Source organism: Augochlora pura, chromosome 10, assembly GCF_028453695.1.
Source record: "Augochlora pura isolate Apur16 chromosome 10, APUR_v2.2.1, whole genome shotgun sequence".
Taxonomy (NCBI): Eukaryota; Metazoa; Arthropoda; class Insecta; order Hymenoptera; family Halictidae; genus Augochlora; species Augochlora pura.
Genome location: NC_135781.1, coordinates 878,806 through 891,906, shown reverse-complemented (window position 1 = coordinate 891,906; position 13,101 = coordinate 878,806). Strand labels below are relative to the sequence as shown.

The following is a 13,101-nucleotide window of genomic DNA, read 5'->3' as shown; positions in this document are numbered from 1 at the left end:
ATATTTGAAAGTTTGTAATGGGGGAATAGAAATAATTAATAATATAATTATAGCTATGATTATTCATAAAACTTCAATATTGTTATTCTTCAATAAATTCAAATTTGAAGAGTTATTATTCTTCAATAAATTCAAATTTAAAAAATTATTATGAAAATTATAATATAGAAAGTGGGTACAGTAAAAATAAATTAAATTACCAGCAGAAGGAGAATTTAAATCATGAAAGGAATAATTTTTAAATATCGTTCCGCAAGCACGAGAAACAATATCAACGAATTTTTCCAATAGAGGGCATTTCATCGGCTCGCCTTAAAAATATTATCGACCATTCAAAACATTCGGCAACGAACCGGCGAGCGTTGCGAAACCGCGTACGACGTTTTCGACGCGGAAACGGAAGTATCGAGGCAAGCACGGTAGATCGGATCGCTCGCGAAGTATTCATATTTTCCGGCGCTAACCTGGCGTTCCTGTAAGACGGCACTTCCTCGTATTCGTCGAGGGGGTCGCACGGGTTTCCGAGGCTGCAAATGAAACTCTGCACGAACGGCAGCAGCCCGTTCCGCGGCATCGACCTCGCAGGAAATTGGCAAGTCGGATAGTACTCCGGGTCGACGTTGTCGCGGATCGTGTAGAGGATCATGAACACCATCACCGGCCATACGAACACCAGCGCCAATATCCCCTAAACATTGATATTTGCGACGGCGTTTTTAACGTGCTGTCCTGGCCGGCGCGACTGCGAGAACCGAAAATGTACTCGGCTCGTATGCGGGGAGAGATAGTTACCGGTTGACGTTTCCGGACGATGTAGTTCTTCCATAGTAGCAGCCCGATCTGATCGACCCTCATCTTGACCGCACCTATTTAATCTGCAAGATTGATTTTAATTGGTATTTTAGCGGTTTTGAAGTGGCATTGTGGCGACCGAGATTTTCATGGGGTAAAATGGGGGTTTACAGGATTCGTAATAGGGATTTATAAGATTCAAGATGGGGGTTTATGGGATTTATAACGAAGGTTTATATGATTTACAATGGGCGAAAATGAAATCGATATGCGCGAAGAACGAATGGAATTAACAAACGCGATCGGCAAATGCAATAATAGAAAGGAATTAGCGACGCGACAACAACGGCACGTGACCACGCGGGGCCAAAGTAACAAGGTGGGGATTGATTTCCGTTTGAATTGGCCGATTTTTTGACCGCGGTCCGAAAATGTTCAAAGGGTGTGTGCAGCGAAACGGGGCGCCCCACGGATCCATGCATCGCGATCGACCGGTGCAAAACCGGTGCGCTCCGATGCATCTACACGGGTATAGGGCAGAACAAATATTTGAAGAGCGTAACAAGCGTGTGCGTGTGTATGTGTGTTACTCTGTGTCGATACACCCCGGCAACCGGAAATGCGCTTCACTCTCTGTCGCGCGTGCTAGGCTGCCGGGGCTCCATTGCGGGGAAACGGGACAATGAAACGAACGGATTGCTTTCGTAGGAGAATCGAAACCGACGACGGTGGGTCCCGAGCGTGGAAACGAGCAGGATAACAATCAGGTAGAACGGAGTGAGCGCGGATCCCCGCGTACGTTCGCGGCATCAAAAATTTCCGTCGAAACCCCGGGCGACCCGGGAACCGCGATTCGACGCGTTCCACGCGCTGATTCGATTCTCGTCGCGGCCGATCGCGACAAAAATCAAATTCTTCTGTAACAATTAACCCTTTTTTCGCTATAGCGGCGACACTAAAATTGTTCCATCGCGTTCAAAGATCATTTTTATAGCAACAGAAGTTAGTTTAACGAAAGAATTGAGTCGCATAGCTCGTACAGTAGTTACAGTTTTAACAATTGTTTAAATCGACAATTTAATAATATAGAAATTGTCTTGGACCGTGATAGGACGATTTTTGTTAAGATAGCTATTTTTAAAAAAAGTCGAGAAACTGTTAATAAATATTATTTCGATTTTTCTCTCTCTCTGTCGTAAATCTTTAAAATCAAAAACATAAAAGACGACAAAGATATAACAAAAGTAGCAGAGAAAAAGAATAAAAAAAATAAAAAGTACAAAGAATAAAAATTTAACAATTAAGCAACAAATATCGTCTATTGATTTTACATTAAAAAAAGGAAGGAGAACTGATGGGACACCCTGATAGATATTCCTCCTCGCGTACAAATTATTCTTCCGCGCGACCAGCAAACAAATCCGCGGCGAGCAGTTGCAAAACCGATTTATTTATCGAATTTTCCCCGCGCGTCGTTCTTTCCTCCCTCGTTTCGCTTCAATTATAAAATTAAAACACAGATCGACGACCGTGCCGGCGATCACACCACGGATTTAATTCCCGTGGAATGAAAATTCTTGCGAAATTAAAACGCGCGACGTGGCACGGCGGAAGATTTATTAATGGGTGGACGGGGTCCTTGAATCGATCGAAAAACACGCGGCTTTTCAGAATGTACAATCGAAATCGATTGTTGTAAAGAATTTTAAAATGCGAGAGAGGCGGTTCGCGAACTTTAATGGTGTTTTTATTTTACAGCGTCGACGTTCCAGGAAAATAGGGGGGAACTACCCTTGGATATAAAGTTAATATTATATGGAAAATTATGAATCTTTTTATTACGGTAATAAATTTTATTATAATAATAAAAGTAGAACTATTATATAATATTTTTATTTTTTAATATATTTTAACGTTTAACGTGTATGACTCATTCTCAGAGAATAGGAAACTACCCTCGGCGGGACGTTAGCGTTATTTTAATAATAATGAGACTTTCCGTAATAAAATCGCACGTGATTTGAAAGTAAATAATGAAAGTAAATATAATATTTTTCATATAGCGTCGCTAACCTCAAAAAATAGGAGAAAACTACCCCCAATGTTAGCATTCTCTAAAAAATGATAAATGTTTCTATAGTAAAATCACACGTAACTAAAAAATAAATAATAAAAATAAAAATAATATTTTCCCTGTTTTCTCGTAATTTTGTACAAATATTGTTACTTTTAGCAAACACTTTATTTATTACACTCCATCAGATATATCTTCAAAACTACCATCCATATACCATCGATTAATCTCTCTCTTATCTTAATAATTAAACAACTCAAAAATTATTAATTGAGCAATTAAAAAATACTGCAGCATTACTTTCACTGTGCTAATATTGTTAAAGAAGGAACAGATGTTAATCTCACCTGTGTTCGACACGAGGACCGACGTCGTGAATGTTTATTTCGCGCAAAGATCCGCGGTCTAACAATGCCAGGGCTCCGTTAAACATTGTTCGCTCGAGGGAAGGCAGCCGGTAATTATTTCACGGCATCGACGGAGTGGCACAAAGTAATTACAAAGTGGAATACAATCAACGTTAATAGAGCGGAAGCGCGTGATCCTTTTGTAAGCACACGCCGAGGCACCCGGTATTACGCGAATGACACCGCGGAAAACCCGTGCAAACGAGCTTCTTAAATATCGCCTTCGAACTCGTGAAATTTTCATTGTCTTTGCCGGTCGATGACGGTGCAGGATTAAACGACCGTAACAGGTGCCTCGCAGGAGAGCCCCCGCCAATTGATACAATTGTATAAGTCGCGTGGCTGCCACCGAACGATGCTAATTAATACTTCTGGTATAGCGATCGCTGCGGTATTTCATTGGAAAACCCATTTCGCGTCGACTTTTAGAATCCTTTCGTAATAACTTCGACGAGGAGATATTCCATGTGATTTTCAATTTGTATAAATTTTGCATAAGTTTTGCAATATGCAAGGGATAGGCAACTGTATAACAGGTTTCTTAATTTCTATAACTAACAAAGAGACGTCACACCTATCTTCAATTGTATCCAAACTATACCCAATTTTTACTCTAAAATCACTCGGAAAATATCTGCATAAAATATTTGCTCAATCAGAAAATATTTGCATAAAATCGTTCATCCTACATATCTTGCCTTATTACTATTATTACTGTTATTATTTATTTCTCGGCTCCTTTACGTCTTTTACGTTCGCGACAAATACATCATGTTGTTTTTTCCTTAGGCTCGCGTTCCCGTGGTAGCGATCGTAGACGCGCCAAGGCTTTCGCAAACGGCGTAATGCCAGCGATTACACCGGTAAATGACAGCGGCGGGGATGCTGTTTCCAAATCAATAATTATTCCGCATCTTCGTAATCTTGAACCCGAATAATGACTGGTATAAGAGACGCGGGCAGTGTGGCGTGCATGTGGCTGCTGCGCTCTCGACCGGCGATTTGGAGGCCGCCCGTCGTCGTGTCGCCGGACACGACAACTTCGTACATTGTTTTGACTACTACGGTCCACCCAAGCCTGCCTTCTCGAGTGACTCGATGCATTTCGAACGATTACGCAACCAGTTTTCTATTAACCCCCTTCGCGCCGACCAAAAGCGCCGTGGTGCACGCGTGGGAACACAAAACTTGCTTTGGAAAGAGATGGCACGAATTTTGTACTACCAAATTAATAATAATTATTATTATTAATTATTATTGGTATTATTACCAAATTTAAAAAAGACGAAGATATAAGAAATGAAGATATTATTTAGTGAAAATATTAAGAAAATTGTATTACCAAATTAATTATTATTAGTATCATCAATTATTATCGGTATTATTACCAAATTTAAAAAAAAAACGAAGAAATAAGAAATGGAGCTGTCATTTAGTGAAAATATTAAAAAAACTCTATTTTTCAAGTCAACGACGATATATTGTTCTTCGGTGCCAAAAGGGTTAATAACCTGATATTTCGACGTATCTCAAGATTGCGGCGAGCGAATTTGAATTTTCAACAGCGGTGCGACGATCGCGCGAATTTTCGGCGGCGAAAAAGCACGGCCAGCTAAAAATTCGTTTCTCCGATTTCGCTTCGCTCGCGCGAAATTCGCGGCGATCGCCGTCGAAAAGGGGGGGGGGGGGGTCCCGTCGCGAAACGCGCGCCCCGGTCTAATGTGTTTTTATTTCGCGGGCGGGTCGCGCGCAGTTTCGTTCCAACAATGAGTTAATCAGTCACGTCGGCCGTGATCGCCGTGCCGCCGCTCGCATAAATCATCCCGGCTGACTGATCGCCCCGAACCGGCTCCGCTCCGGACGACGGCGGGGGAGGGGGGGTAGGGACGGGATGGGGGGGTGGGTGACTTTATTAACCGTTATCACCGGGGCCTCCGCCCGGAAATTCATGCAAATTTGCGCAAGAAAGTTTCCCCGGGAAATTTGAACAAAATTGAAGCTGGAAATTTTCTCGCCGACCGTTGATGACTTCGGTTCATTAAAATTGTAATGAAACCACCGGGAGGGGCGGAGCCGGACTCCAGGCCGCGGAACTTCCGCCCGGTAATCCTTTGAGGATCTTAAAGATTGCCGCGGGAAAATTAATTTGCCGCGATACCCGTGACAAGTTGTTGGAATTTTTAAGGAATTCGAGATGGAATTAATAAAACACCTACACTTGGCACTAACTATTTCCCAGAACAACTCCTCGTAATTTTCAATTTATACAATTTGTTAATCAAAAGATTCGATTCGTAAAATACGACTCAACATAACCTAAATTCCGCCACGCAGCGAAACGACGCACTAAGGAATCTTGTTCAGCAGTTATTTGTCCGTCCAAGCTAATTAGAAAACGAAATATGCCTAATTAGTCTCCGCTGGCAGAACTTGGAAATGGATATTTCTCAATCGGGAGCCACCGTAACTAAACGGCGAAATGATGTTAGCCCTGCCGCGGGTAAGAATGCTCGTAGATTCCTTGGAACACGGAAAGACATTCCATCGGCTATTGGATAATCTGCCGGGGGGGCCCGCTAATCACAAGCATTCGACGGCAGAGGCATACGATTATCGCTCTTCCGCATTAACGGCGACCGCAGCGCGTCGTCCCATTCACGAAACTCGTGGAAACTCCGCGCGACGAGGAAGTCGAAATCTTCGAGCGAAGAAAACGATAGACCCGCGAGAAACGGGCGAAGCGATGGATAAATCTTTGGTCAACGAAATCCACGGTGCTCTGTGAATTGTTATCGGAGACTTCTATGCTCAAATTGGACGCTTTTTATATATATATTTAAAAAATAATTTAACTAAATATAGTTCTATATTTCTATTTATATTAAAATCAATAGAAAGGAAATTTAAATTTCCATTCAAATATCAGTAACGATAACAAGCCTATAATTAGCAATATAGCAACAATGAACAGACAAAATATAAAATAGACACCGACTTAAAATAAAATAAAAATTTTACTGCAGCAATTCCAACTGATTCAAATTATTGATACTGATAATTGTGTAACTAGACTCCTACGTTTACCGATCGACTCAGATAATTTTAATTTTGCATAAAGATCCGCAGTCTATCAATTATGATTCTGTACCGGATTTTAAACAAAACGTCGACTATTCGAACGATCTTGAAACCGTCTTGAAAGAATCAAAGATCTATCTTGGACGTGCAAACAGTTTTTATCGCGGTGAGAGATCCATGGAGAGATCAGAGTCTACGCGCGGAGGCGGCATGAGACTAGCGTAATCAATAATTTTCTGCGAGCCGAGAGATCCTTGTACAGTCATTTGCTTATGAAGTCGTTTGACGAGGAGTCCGGTAGCCGACGAAGGCGCCCGTTTTATTTACAATGGTCGATTTATCATCGAATATACTGTATTCGTTGTTCGAAGAGGAACTTCGATGACTTCAATTCCATGAATATGGAATTAATATGGAATTGAAGTTGCGAAGTAAAAAAATGCTTCTTAGCTATTTTTAGATTTTATAGTAATTTTTGTAAGCCACAAGTAGGTCCTAATATATTTATAGGTTATAATTTTGAAGGTTATTTTTACGTAAAATGAAAATTATTGGCGTTGGTTGCAAGATGAAAGAGCTACAGAAATATTTATTCCTTTTTCTAAGTAGTTTTAACGAGTTGAATATGATTTAATAATGTTTGTAGGGTTTTCTGAATGTTCACACTGTTTTCTAAATGTTCACACTGTTTTCTGATGTATATTCGCTGTTTCAACTGCTTTTGGATCGATCCGCTCATTTTTTAGTCACGAACGCATAAAATCCGCAGTCATAGGAGATGCAGGGATCTTTAATGCAAAATATGCTGCATTAGCTGAAAGAACCGGAAGTCGAGTGAAATATTCTTTCCTTCTTCATCCATTCGCCGTATTTTTGCCGAGTCTAACTCTCGTGATGGGACATTTCCAATACCGTTTCGTTCTTTTAAGTCGAAATAAAATTCTGTTCGGCTGTCGTCGATATTCAACGATTTGGGATTTAGGAAACACTGAGACCAGCTATTTTGTGTTACTTTTATCTTTTTGTTGCGTTATGGAACCTCTGACCACGTGATAAATATTATATAAATAATAGATAATATAATTAGATGATATAAAAATAATTACATACAAATTCAAGCAAAAAAAATTTCTGAGGTCAATTGTTCTATTTCCCACTTTTCTATTTTTTTATTTTAGCATTCTTCTATTTTTCTATTTTTCTATTTTCCATTTTCAATTCTTCTATTTTTCTATTTTTCTATTTTTCTATTTTCCATTTTCAATTCTTCTATTTTTCTATCGCACCATAAGCTGCCTCGAACCACATCTACCCCTCTCAGCGACACCTGCCCCTCTCCCGTCCGCAAACCCGACTCGCCCTATATTCGCGGGAAACCGGTAAACGGAGCAACAAGTGCAGGCTAAATCGCGACGTACGCGTCGGCGAAGCAACCTCCGCAGGACGATCGGCCGAGAGAGAGAGAGAGAGTAAAACAATAGTATAGATATCCTGGCCGCGTGTTTGGCCGCGATCGTTAGGTGGTTAGGAGAGGAGGAACGTGTGTGGCTTCCATCGACGGCATGGGGCGATCGAAGGCGAGACAGCTTTTCCGGGAAGCCGAAACGGATTGCAGGGGATCGCGCAGCTGTTTCGACCAACTTTCCCGATCCGACTCGTGGATCTTGTCTGCCGATAAACGCGCGATAAACAGAAGGGGGAGAGAGAAGACGAGAGAGAAGACGAGAGAGAATCCTGGAGAGCTAGTCGAAGCGACGCGACTCCGCGAACGCTCTCTCTAGTCGCGTTCTTCCCCTCGCGTTCTCCAAAACGACTGAGGTGGCTAGAGGGAACATATAATATACACTTCTATTACATTGTCCCATAAGTGACTCTAACACTAGGTTTACGTAGTAATAAAAGCAGCCGTTTTATATTTGTTTATAAAAGTAACGATTTATTCTAGTCATTAATGTAATCGATAAATAAATAAATGTAAATAATTATAGTAAATATAATCGATAAATAAGCAATAAATTTATCTTTAAAATCTGAATAATAGTACGTTAACAAATCAGTGATCCGTCATTTTGACGGATTCCATAAATCTAGTGTTAAAGAGGCTTGTCACTGGATATGAGACTTGAATTTCATACCAAAATGTGCATCGAAAACGCACTTGGTCCAAGGAAAATAGACCTTCAACTGTTGCGAAGCCTTGCAAAAATTGTCCTATTCTCTATATTCGCGAGCAGGGACGTCGCTGCACGATCATCGAACCCCCCCGAGGACGAGCGGAATCGAATTTTCTAAACGTCGACAAAGCCGTCGGGGAACTCCCGCTTTATGGATATCCGACGGCGCGCGTCGGCAGCCGCGATTGAATTTCAAGCGGGAAAGACACAAGGACGGAATGCATCCACCTTGCAGAAAATATTCCGCCGGCTTGCGAAGCCAGCCCCGCCTGAAAACACCTTTTCCTTTTCCGATTCTTGTTCCTGTTCGCGCGACTCAATTATCGGCTCGGCTCTCCTCGCCGACGCGCTCAATTATCGACTAATCAGCGTCCGCGGTTTTTGTTTTCCACGTAGCCCCCCCGCTCGAACTTTCTACGCTCTTCTATATTCTAATTGGGTCGGTGGGATACGCGCGGCGCCGTGTTTCACTCGTTATTGTTTGCTGTTTTCACTTTGGATCGCGGGTTACCCGAAAATTTACTATATATAGTACCTTCGTATTTTAACGTGCGATTATTTTTGTTACATATTTCGTTTTTCTTAATCGTAGAAATTGTTCTTAAAAAGACGATAAATTTGTATGTAGTATAATTAATAATAATATCGTATGTATTAGTAAATGAATAGAATATTGTACGAAATCGTTGTTTATTTTCTTTAGAAATCCATTCTTTTTACACTCTAATTTAATCTAAATAAAATAGAAAAATAGAAGAACGTCATTTCGATTAGAAATCCTTTACATTTATTTCGACTAGAAATCCTTTACATTTATTTCGACTAGAAATCCTTTACATTTATTTCGACTAGAAATCTATTTATTTTTACGTTTATTAGAAGCCTGTTTATTACGTTTATTACGTTTATTACATTTTAGCTAACAGCACGCGAACGATTCCAACGCGTCGCGCCGCAGGTTATCGTCTTCGAATCGAAACAGCTCCGTCATCGTGCTCAAGATCGAAACACACGTCGAATGTCAGAAGCGATTTCAACAATATATCGAGCAGACGCGCAATATTCGCCGCGCGCGTCCTGTCGCTGAATGTCAATTCGCCGGAATTCGAAGAAAACCGGCGAACGAGAGACACAAACAGCGTGCTAGCCAAACAATCGGTGACAGTGTATGTATACGTCAGTGTTTCTTCTGCGACGATCGGAAGTAGTATTTCGTTCGACTGGAATTTCCATTTTCCGGTTAATTTATTCAACTTCGGCGAGCCGGTCGATGCAAATTAATTTGATTAAGCGATAGTTCGAGAACTACCGAGAACGCACGAGGTTTATACGATAGAAAAATAGCTTTTACAATTTGTAATAAGCTGAAAAACGCGATTAACAAAGATAACGTATAGGGGACGATATTTATGGGGATTTACAATTTTATCGATTAATTAATTTTTCGAAATTTAATTTTGAAGGCACTTCGAGGAGATTTATTGACAGACTGCGGATTTTTATGCGAAATATTGTAAATTACGGAGGTTTGTTGCTATTTTATTATTTTATTTATCAACAATTCAAATTGTTTACGACGACAGCGACGAAATATACGTATTTGCAGAGAGTATCGCGAAGTTCAATATATTAATGTTAATGTCAGCTTTTATACAATAAAATAAATCTATGTAATATAATATATAATAAATCTATAATAATCTATATAATTTAAGTATTGTCATCGCCGGCTCGGCGAACGATCTTTCACCGAACGGGCTAATGATCCTTGGATCGACGAATGATCCATCACTGAACGAAACTTAATCTACAGTGGGTGTAGAAAGTATTCGTACAGCAATCAATTCCAACAAAAACATTATAGAACTTCGTTTATTACAAATAAATTTTAACAAAAAAGATGTGTACATATTCTTTGATATCTTCGGATCAAATGTCATGAAAAAGAAATTGTTTATTTATAGTGTTTATAAAACTATTAGCAAAAAGCTTAAATGTGGACGGAAATATACGCGGAATAAGTATTCGTACAGTTCCTGTTCTATGACGCTTTCCGTTACCGTATACATGGCAGGTATCTGATAATCCATGGAATGTCAACATAAATATCATCAGTATGTCTAGAGACCTTGTCAGAACAAATAGTGCTCTATATTTAAGTTACGTAACGTTAGTAGTCCTAAAATAGTACGAAAAGGAAAGGAAACGACTGAAAGTGAAAGAAAAATTATTATAAATCTGCATAATAAGTGTAAAACATTACTCTCCTGTCATCGAAATCTGGAAATGACGGTAAAGAAGGACAATCGTGATTAAGGGCAATCATCTCGTGACATCGAGGAAATAATTAAGGACGAAACAGAGGTAATCAATGCGGCTATAAAAGACGTAACAGTGCAAGGGTTAAAAGAAAAATCGCTGCAGGAAATCGATTCTGAATCGAAATAAATTCTGCAGAAATCGATTGATAAAGTCAACCATCCCTCTCCTTCCAGTTATCCCCTCATCCCCTAAACACCGCACTGTCAACAGCCGCGATCGGAGCCGGGCACAGCAGCTTTTCACTGGTCGAATCTCGTTGAATCCTGCGTTCGCGAGCAAGGATGTCGATGCTCGCGCAGCACACAATCATCGCCTCTCTCTTTCTCTCTCTCTCTCTCTCTCTCAATACACTCCTCCGTTACGAGATCCACGATCGTGGCTAGATCGCGACGATATCGCGCACCGATCGTAAACACCGGTTAATCACGATCACTTACGTCTCTCCGGTGAACTGGTCGACGAGTAGCGGAATCGATGGATCGGCAATTCCCGGCCTCTCAAAGCCCGCCGCAGCGGCTGTCACACTGTCACACCTGTTTGCCGACACTGGCACCGTACAGCGTCCTGCGGGCCGCGAAACTCGTGAAAACCGCGACGACGAAACGCGCGAACCGCCTGTGACACTACCGTCGATCGTTCGGATCGCATCGATCGCGGATCACGCGGCCTCCACCGACCGTCGCCGGCGTTCCATCATCGGCGATCCACGAAAACTCGCGGCACTGTGAGAGGATCGGTCGTAGTTCGAATCGAGCGGATCCGACACGCGCGTACACCGAACGGCGACGACGAACGATCGCGCCGCTTCGCCGGTTCCTCTTCTCATCGGCCGCTCGGCACTCCTTCGCGCCGCTTCGTTCAACCGCTTGAACGGACGACGCACACTTGTTCTCGCGATCGTTTCTGCACGCTCGTCGACGGACGGTCGCAGCACGACTGTTACCAGCACCGTGATCCACGGACCACGTGGACCGTATGCAATGCCTCAACATCCGCTCGCGAGTATGCATTTATAGGCGGTCGCGCTCCGCTCGCACACGCGAGTGCCGGCGATGCGCGTGTCCTCTTCCCTGGGCCCAAACGATCCCCTCCGAATACAAGATAATTCGACCTTTTGTCGGGCCCCGCGCGAACCCCCGCATACTTTGTCACCGAAACCGCGTCGAACCCTCTCGTAGACGATTCTTCTATTCGTCTGCCGATTGTTGTTCCCTTTGCGAACGCGACGGGTTCATCTTTGAGCTGACGAAGAGGAGCCCTGGGTATGTGGAACACGGCGAGGTTATGGCTGTGTTCGCAGGAGAATAAGTTATGCGATGGAAACGTGGAGCATAAATGTTCTCGTGTAATGCTGTTAGAGCTATCAAACATTTTTCTTTAGGCGAGCCTCAATTATTTTAAATTTCAAGTCAACATAACCTAGAAAAAGGCACAAATACTCTAAAATCGGAATAGATTTTAATTGGTTGTTTGTTACATTATAAAAACAAAAATAGCCTTATGTTTCGCAAGAATATATTTAATAATTATAAGAGACTTATCAATAATTATTTAATAATTATAAGTAACATATAAATAATTATATAATAATTATAAGGAACAGTTTTACACGCCTTCGTCCGCGTACGAGATATTATTTCACTAAAAACGCTATTGTCTTTTTTTTATACAGAAAATAAAATTGGCAAAAGATGTCTTATCTCCTATTTCAATAAATAGCTGTTTTTAAATAAACAACTGCTAGCTCAATGCTTTTGGAAAACGTGGTTATTCCGCTTTAAAAATAAAAGGCTCGATTCGGCTGCGAAGAGTTGGCAAAATGGCGGTGCCCGGCGAAACGGTGTCCCATAAAACGAAAAAGTGGCGAGATATGGGTGCGCCGCGGGTGTTTAACCGGGACCCCATTATATTTCTATGGAAATCGAAACCGTCCCCGCATGGCAGTTAGGAGTCGCAGAGCGCGGCGCATCCCCTTCAAGGTGAGAAGCACCGTTCGAGGAACTCGCGCGGAAATTGCGATACCTTCGCTGTGCACGAACGTCCCGCGATTTGAAATTGAAATTTTCGCCCATCCAACGAACTCGCGAGTTTCCTATGACACGGTTCTCAGACCGTTTAAACCGCTTTATCGTTCGATCTCGACACCTTATTTGCCGGATGCCCGTTGATAGGCTTGGCGAACTGTATCCGAAAGAAGCTCGATTGTTTCCCTTTCAGCCGAGATTGTAATAACCTCAGGAGAAATTGTGCTGTA

General features: G+C 41.8%; 1 protein-coding gene across 3 annotated transcripts in view; it reads right to left on the bottom strand.

Annotated features, from left to right (window-relative positions):
- Positions 1 to 11,829, bottom strand: part of Ldd (lipid droplet defective) — a 56,940-nt gene extending 45,111 nt beyond the window's left edge. For 2 of the 3 annotated variants that reach the window (XM_078191589.1, XM_078191591.1), the window contains exons 1-3: positions 11,285 to 11,829; positions 793 to 875; positions 465 to 688 (exon numbers count right to left, since the gene is read on the bottom strand). In XM_078191589.1, the coding sequence (XP_078047715.1) occupies positions 465 to 688; positions 793 to 855 (287 nt within the window). In that variant the 5' untranslated portion in view covers positions 856 to 875; positions 11,285 to 11,829. Of the gene's footprint in view, positions 1 to 464; positions 689 to 792; positions 876 to 3,213; positions 3,233 to 11,284 lie in introns of those variants that run through there. The other variant, XM_078191590.1, reaches the window with a different exon arrangement.
- Positions 11,830 to 13,101: the final 1,272 nt, after the last annotated feature.